This window comes from Chaetodon auriga, chromosome 5 (assembly GCF_051107435.1).
Source record: "Chaetodon auriga isolate fChaAug3 chromosome 5, fChaAug3.hap1, whole genome shotgun sequence".
NCBI lineage: Eukaryota > Metazoa > Chordata > Actinopteri > Chaetodontiformes > Chaetodontidae > Chaetodon > Chaetodon auriga.
In genome coordinates, this window is record NC_135078.1 from 3,182,809 (window position 1) to 3,190,518 (window position 7,710).

At 38.7% G+C, this 7,710-nt stretch overlaps 1 protein-coding gene across 1 annotated transcript; it reads right to left on the bottom strand.

Moving 5' to 3' along the window:
• Positions 1 to 2,811: 2,811 nt before the first annotated feature.
• fgf17 (fibroblast growth factor 17) lies at positions 2,812 to 7,375 on the bottom strand. The gene is made up of 5 exons (XM_076731171.1): positions 7,344 to 7,375; positions 7,223 to 7,259; positions 6,788 to 6,965; positions 4,893 to 4,999; positions 2,812 to 3,102 (listed from the first exon to the last, which is right to left on the bottom strand). The coding sequence occupies exons 1-5, from the start codon at positions 7,373 to 7,375 to the stop codon at positions 2,812 to 2,814; spliced, it is 645 nt and encodes a 214-aa protein (XP_076587286.1).
• Between the last annotated feature and the right edge of the window lie 335 nt (positions 7,376 to 7,710).

Genomic DNA, 7,710 nt, shown 5'->3' on the forward strand with positions numbered 1-7,710 from the left:
TTCAATTAGCGGTAGCTACCACTGGAGGGCGCCAAAGACTATTACAGGATTTCAAATGACTCCCCAAAGGTAGTTTGCTCATTACAGGATTTAGTCCTGAGGAAGAAGGCAGCACAAGGTCATCCTGAGTTGAAAGTGCTGCTTAGTCATCAAGAGTTCACACTGAGGAGATGCTGCTCTGTGGTCAGCCACAACCTCTGACCTCACAGAAGGGCACAGAGGAGGACAGAATTTCTTAATATAGAAGCAATACTGAATGGTGTGAATGGCAAAGGCATTAACAACAAATGAATGAAGAAATAACGACTAAATTCCTCCCACACATGAATACTATTTGAAGTCAGATTTGGAAAAGAGAAATTAAAAATAAGTTATATCAGAATAATGTTTATATTTCTATTCTATCCATTGAATCCTCTCATCTCAACATGTGGATGTGATGCGGCTGACTGATATTATTTGTTGCTATAAGAATATCTGTAAATCTGTTTTATTGGAAAAATCAAAAAGTCTTCCCCATAGGTCTATTTCTATTAACTGCAATTACTTTTTATTTACTATTTACAATTTAACTTATTCTAATACGTTTTGAACGTTTTTGTAAATATTACTGTATTGCATTTTATGAATACTTTTATATTATAGTGCTGAATGTCATTCACGCTGTTATATTTCTTGTGTATTCTTTTTATAACCAATGTGATATGTGCACTCTCCTTAATAAAGTCCTGTAAAAGTTTCATTTCACCAAATGAAAATAGTTTTCTCTGAGTCTGTGGCGTTTCAGACTTTGTATGCCATAACAAACAGAAAGTGTTGTGTGCTCTCACCAGCCTGTTACCAAATGTTTTCCTATCATCATTGCAAAAATAGATCTCATTACATTCACATAAACACAGCCACATTTCCTACAGTCACTTTTAATTCAGCCTAAGGCTCATGCCTTCCTTCTTTGCCAAGTTCATTAAAAGAGCTATATTGCTTGGCTGAACTCCAAATAGCATTTTGATCTGTCATAACACTGTGTCAGTCCTGGCAACACATACATCTAATACAATTAATCTTATGTGTGACGTGAGCGCTGGCGGTTGTGAGGTGTTGATGTACTACTTGGACTCATCCTTTCCCCCCATCGCTCCTATATTCCATCTTCAGGTTGATCCAGAGTGAATTGCCATCACCTTTTTTTCTGTTCTGATATTTTCTCCTCGGCTCTGAGATAATGATGGTATGCAGCACATTCAGCATCATTACAGCAGTATAACAGCTAATACTATTTACTGTTTTAATTTACAAGCAGTTGTAATTATATTCTGTACAACTGGCAACACTGACAACAGTTCATTCTTTTCTGACTGCCGGGCAGTTTATATGTACCACATGCTAGCAGCGCGGCACTCGGGAAAGCAGTGTGGGTCTGTCAGTCAGTCCACCACTTAAGTCCACATTGATTTATCTCAGCACTATTTCATAGATTTCTATGTGCTTTGGTTCAGATGTTCATAGTACCCACAGGCTGAATCCTCTTCACTTGACTCACCTGACTTTTCCTCTAGTGTCACCATGAGATCCACTAGAGATCCCAAAATCCCAAACTTTCTTTCTAGTTCAGGGTGATATTTTGAAATTCAACTGTGGACTGTATTTAACAAGTGTATCACTTAGATCATTAAGATAAAACAGATACTGATATTTATCTAAAAGTTGAGTCCCACCACCTGAATGTGAGTTAGGAGTAAGTACATTTCAGATCAGGTTAAAATATATTCTCACCATTCATAACTTCCTAGAGGTCCCTTTTAGCTGAAGAATATTTTGTGCTTTTGTAACATCATACATCATTGATATTCACGAGCCATTTTAAGTTCTTAACACCTAAGGCTGATCACTGTAATGAGTGTAATGAGTGCATGCTGTACAGTAGATACACAAATTAACATTAGTAAATAATGATGGAACAAAGGTGTGCTGATGATAACTGTTCGTCATTGTTAATGCAAACTGTATGTGTTTGACATGATTCTTTAAACTGTTAACTTTCACAAATTCAATCATGGAGATTTATTTATTTATTTTTGCCTGATGCTTCTGCGGTTTTTGTTCAGAAGGTTTGGCTGTTTTAGAGCTCCTTTAGTTGTTCTGTCGAAAAAATGATAGATTTCAGCTGTAGCTGATAATTTGGCTGCAGTCAAATCAGTTATCACATCAAACATTACAACTGCTATTGAGTCACTTAGAGATTCTCCATGAGGTTTATGCACTATTTCATTCCAACCTCTGCATTAAATAATCTGAAATAATAGGGGCTGAATACTTAAGTTAACGGGAAACCTGTCTAGTACATGAGATGACATGGCACAGAAAGTCATTTGATGATCGATTTGAACTTAGAAAATGCTTTTTATTGTATTATGGATATATTTTGGTTGACTGTTCATGCAGCATGTTAAATCCTTGGAGCAGTGGTTTGACCTTGGATACGTATTTGGTTCCTATCACAGAAACAGCCATCTGTTTTCCAGGTAATAAAGTGTTGCCTTTATCATGCTGCAGGTTGTTGCTATCCACCTGTCATAAAGTCCCTTAATCCTTCTCAGCTCCCCACCAGTCAACACATACACACAGGACAATTAAATATAATCCATCTTCTTTACTCTCTTTCAGTATTTACACATGATCATTTTACAGCAATATTACTTTAGATTTATGGCATTTTAACCATCTTTTACCTATCAAAAATATACAAAAATAGAATCGCATCTGTTTCTTCCTATATCACAACTGTCATCAGTCCATTTCTCTTGCTGTATGTTAGGAAGAGGTACGTGATTTCCTGTTCCGCTTCGCTCGACGTGTGGCCGGAAATCGAATGAACTCAAAGTGTTTGCTTTGGTCCGTGTTGGGGAAGGGAGGCGGGCCCGTATGTAGCCTCTTGATGAAATGTACCTCTCTCTGGTTCTCCCTGGTCCTGGAGGCTTTGATGGGCCTCCCTTTCCGTGTGAAAGCCACATACCAGCCCTCATACTTGGCATTCTGGAAGGCTGTGTAATTGTTCTCCAGGACTATCTCTGTGAAGATACAGTCCCTGCTCCGGCCGTTGGGCTGCGTGAGGAGACAGAAAAGGTTGCTTATGTTAAATCTGACTGTCTGATTCATTCATATACACAGGAGACAAAAAAGCATCCACATCAAACACCTTTATTACCAATATGTAAGTCATAAGATTTCAAATAAGCCTAAACATTATTAAAACAGGACAATGTAATCTAGAAAGTAACACACTCTTCCCTCTTAAGCCTTGCTTGGTCAGATATGACCAGTAGCTTACGGTTTCTAATGTTAGCTAACATTCGCAAAATTAAGAAAGATTTTGCAGTATAATGTACATTACCGAGTCAGCCAGCATTAACCACAATTATCACTTGTAACCACATTGGTCACAATTCAGCAAGAGTTTCACTGTGCACTCTTCAGTCATTTTAAAAGCTTTAAACTAGAAGGCTACATAGCCTCATGTTTAGTTATCTGGAATTTTTAATACAAATACAATTAGAAAAATTTCAGTTTCTTCAGTTTATTTATGTTTAAATAATACTTTGACAATTTGGCAAATTCACTGAGTTGCTTTATTGCTGACAGACAGATGAGAAGATTGATACCACTATCACAGCTGTCCATTGAGTATGAAGCTACAGCTAGGTGGTTAGCTTAGTAGCCTGACTGTGAAAAGGGGGCAAAATCTGCCCATGAGCACCTCTACAGCTCACTAGCTAACACGTTATATCTCATTTATTTAACAGAAATAGTTTGGCTTATAATGTTCCTGTAAAACCACAATGTGTAGAGTTTCCTTATTAAACAAAATTATGGGCAAATTAAGCTGAATTTGGACAGAGCCTGGCTAGCTGTTTCCTCTTGTTTTCAGTCATGCTAGGCTAAGCTAACCAGGTGCTGGTGGTACCTTCATATTTACAACACAGACCTTCTCATCTAACCCAATTCTGATAAGCATTGAAAATATCCAGCCTGGGCTACTTATAGCAAAAAAAAATGCTGAAAAAGAACTGTCCTTCTAAAAGAGTAATTTCATCTTCATTGACTCCGACTGTCCTATTTACAAGAGTTGAGACCTGTTTGGCAGTGCAAGTCTTTCTCTGAGGGTACTTTTTATCTGCGTATAAACAGACATTACAGCAGCCACAGTTTCTAGGATACACTTCTGAACCATGATGAGAAATAGATTTATGACTTGTCATGCCAGCCAGATATGTGAATCCATCTTTTCCATTTCCATTAAGGAAGTGGAGAGCTGACATATGACCAAACACACAGGCGGTGCATAATGGGAGGGTACTTTCCCCTCATCGCTGTCAGCCATGGCCAATAGGACTGAGTGACTATCACTCAGTCCTCTGAGGACTCCTTTTTTCCAGCACATCATGTCCTGGGGTGACTGACAAGCTATGAGACCACAATGACAATGGACTGAAGCTTTAGTGTGGGAGCTACACTGAGTTTTGTATTGCCACAGGTTGTTAGCTCTCATGACAAATACATCAGTGGATGTTTAATTTATGTTCCAGTGACATGTTGACTGTAGAGCTGTTTGTTCACTCACAGATGTGGTCATATGCCCACCTTGCGTGCAAAATGAACTGGTTGGGACTGAGGGAAACATTGGTTTTGTATTGATTCATACACGCTCAGTATCTGTATGTTTGGCAAATTTTCGAAAAAAGAAATTTTGCCTTAATGTACAAAGAGCATTTGCTTTTTCATTAAATATGTCACAGCACTGATTAAACACTGCCATATTAACTAAAATCAATATACTGTGCTGCCACTAGTCTCTTCATTGTCAAATAAAAGAAATCCAGAAATGTACATTATACCTTTCCAACGAGTTTGCCCTTCCGGTTCATGCAGAGGTAGCGCCCACTTTCTGCACCTCTTATCCTCACTCGACTGCCAAAGGTATCGGTCTCAACAAAAAGTCGAGCTGCCAGAAAGAGAGAGGAGAAGGTCAAGGAGCTGAAGGGAAAAAAAAGACAGCAACGCCACCAACCAGACTTTCTTTTGGTTTGTATTTTCAAGAGTTCTGTGTAACATCCCAAACAAATAATGTGCAGTGAAACACGCAGTTCCCTTGACAATATTTAGACTATAAGCTCAAATCTCTATACATTGATTATGAGGCTCAAATATGAAGGACTACAATTTCTACTCTACTGCACAGTGTCAGACATCAACAGTATTTAAGGTCTGCTCTTTGTTCATTAACGCTTCTGGTCTGCACTTACATCTCAAACAGAGACAATTGAGTATGTCAAAAGTTTAAGAAAATTCATGATGCTACCCGTTACTACAAGAATTATCTTTTATTTTCATGTAATTTTGTATTGAATTATCATGTTTTCTGTGGACTGAACAGAAGCAACAAAAACTGTTGAGTCAATAAGAGCCTTGAGATTGGCCTGAGAAACAGGAAATTATACTTTTGACATCAAATGATTAAACAAATGTTATCACTAAACATTAAAGAGCTTTATTGGAAGCAGAATATACATCCTCAATTGAATTGTCCTGCAGTCAATCATGGCCAGTGGGAATTACAACAGCCTTGTGTATTGGGGCTATAGCAACAAAGGACTTGTCCTAATCAGCCGCTAATTCGCCAGACGATGGCTTCATGGATACAGCAGGGAGGCTGAATTAACATATAGGCCTGAAAACACCTCACGGAGGGAGGGCCAAGCAGGCTGGAGGTGAAACTGCTGGTTGTACCCAAGGACATCAGTCCCCATCAGGGCCATTGTAGCTGCACTGTCAGCCACCAATAAAGTGTGTTCTATTGAAGAGCTTCACTTAATTCATCTGAATAATTGCTTAACATGTTAGTTCCATTTATTGATCTTTGTTTACCAAGAGTTAGCAAAAATCACTATCAATATATACAGCCATAAAGGCTCCAGCTCAGATTTTACTGAGTGAACTACTTGACGTCCTAGGCCTACATCATATAAATGTATCAGAAATAAGCATCTGATTTTCTGAAATGACTAACCCAGTGATCTTCTGACTAATGATGCCAAGATATCCCGTCCACTGCAGGACAAAAAGATTTTTAAGCAGTTTGCTTATTTCTGACGCAGACATAGACGGTGGCCGGAAATGACAAATATCCCCGTGACTCAATTTGTACAAAATGAACCCAAAATTTTTAAATGTTCAATCATATATTATGTTGTAGTTGTAGGCCTATGTAATGATGTCACTTGCCAAGATTCTATATCTATATCTATCTATTATAATATTTTTTTGTGTTGTGTGCACAAAGAGCAACATGTTTAAAAAATACATCTACAACTTCAAACTGCTTAAAAATCTTGTTATGTTTTTTTCATCCAGAAGGTTATAGTAGATTTGAGGATCCTGGAAATGCCTTCAGAATGCGGGTAAGCGTTTTTAAACAACCTTCTGGGTTTTTCAAAGATTAATGGAGTTGATTTTACAGAAAGTAGGATGCTTAGTCCTGTGACTGCAGAGGATTGGTAATACATTAGAGGCACAAACTGGGGCTCCGAACCTGATTTAGTCCCAAAATAAAATGAAATATATCAGACTGTATCGTTTGTTGTCTTTTAAGTACTTTGGCTGTGACGCAAAATAACGCAAAACCTGCTGTAGGATTCTTATGGGGCTCTAATGTTGGATGAACTCCATAACGAAAAATAAAAGTAGTCAAATGTCCCACAAGACGAGCAGCAGGCCTGGGGTCAGCTCTTACCGTACATATTTCCATCCTCAGCAGTGGCGGTGACCCTTTTGCCCTGAATCTGGACGTGCTTCCCGCTGGTGCGGCTGTAGAGCTGGTACACTCTGACCTGTCTGCGGCTGAGCTGGTCCGTCACTGCGCCCTGCGTCCTCACATACTGCTTAAAATTAGGAGACGGGTGATTCTCCCCCTTATTTATGCAAAGGGAAAAATAAAATACATAATTTTTTCTTTCTAATCTGGGATAGAGAAATGTATAGCCGATTTTATAACCACCAGAACAGGCTGTCCTACACATCGAATTCTCCTTCACACAAATAAAGCGAGTAATATTCGTTACACTCAAATGTGAAACTCAGAAGTGATATATTACAGCTCTTTATTATTAATAATATTTTTATTCCTTCTTAAAATGAACAGGGTGGACCAAGTATTTAGAGCGCTTACCTGGGCATGGCACCACAGCACGAAAAAATGAAAAGATCTGCAGAAGTAACAATAAATGAAGAGTTATTCAGAAGTCACATCATGGAAAACGCACAAGCATACAATCTGTCGGTCGTCTTACATGTAAATACAACGCTGGTTTATTCCATGCATTCTTCTTTTTATTTCATCCGATCAAGAAACAGAATCTTGAAGCAGTTAAATCCCAGAAGGATGCGGTCAATAAATCCACCGGCGCAGCCACAGTGTTGCATATGCACTCCTGACCTGTCCATCCACACCAAGCAAGTCCCTGATACAAGCACCTCGGAGTTATTCCTCCTCACATTTAGCAAAAACCTGAGGCAGCTGACTGAGCGGTTAAGAGCTCTTCAACAGATCCGTGCAGCCCATCAACAGCAGATACATCCATTATTAAAAGAAAAAAAAAAAAAAAAAAAAAAGCTGTTAGGTGGTTCTTTCCATCGCAGGGGTAAAACGTGAGGGGT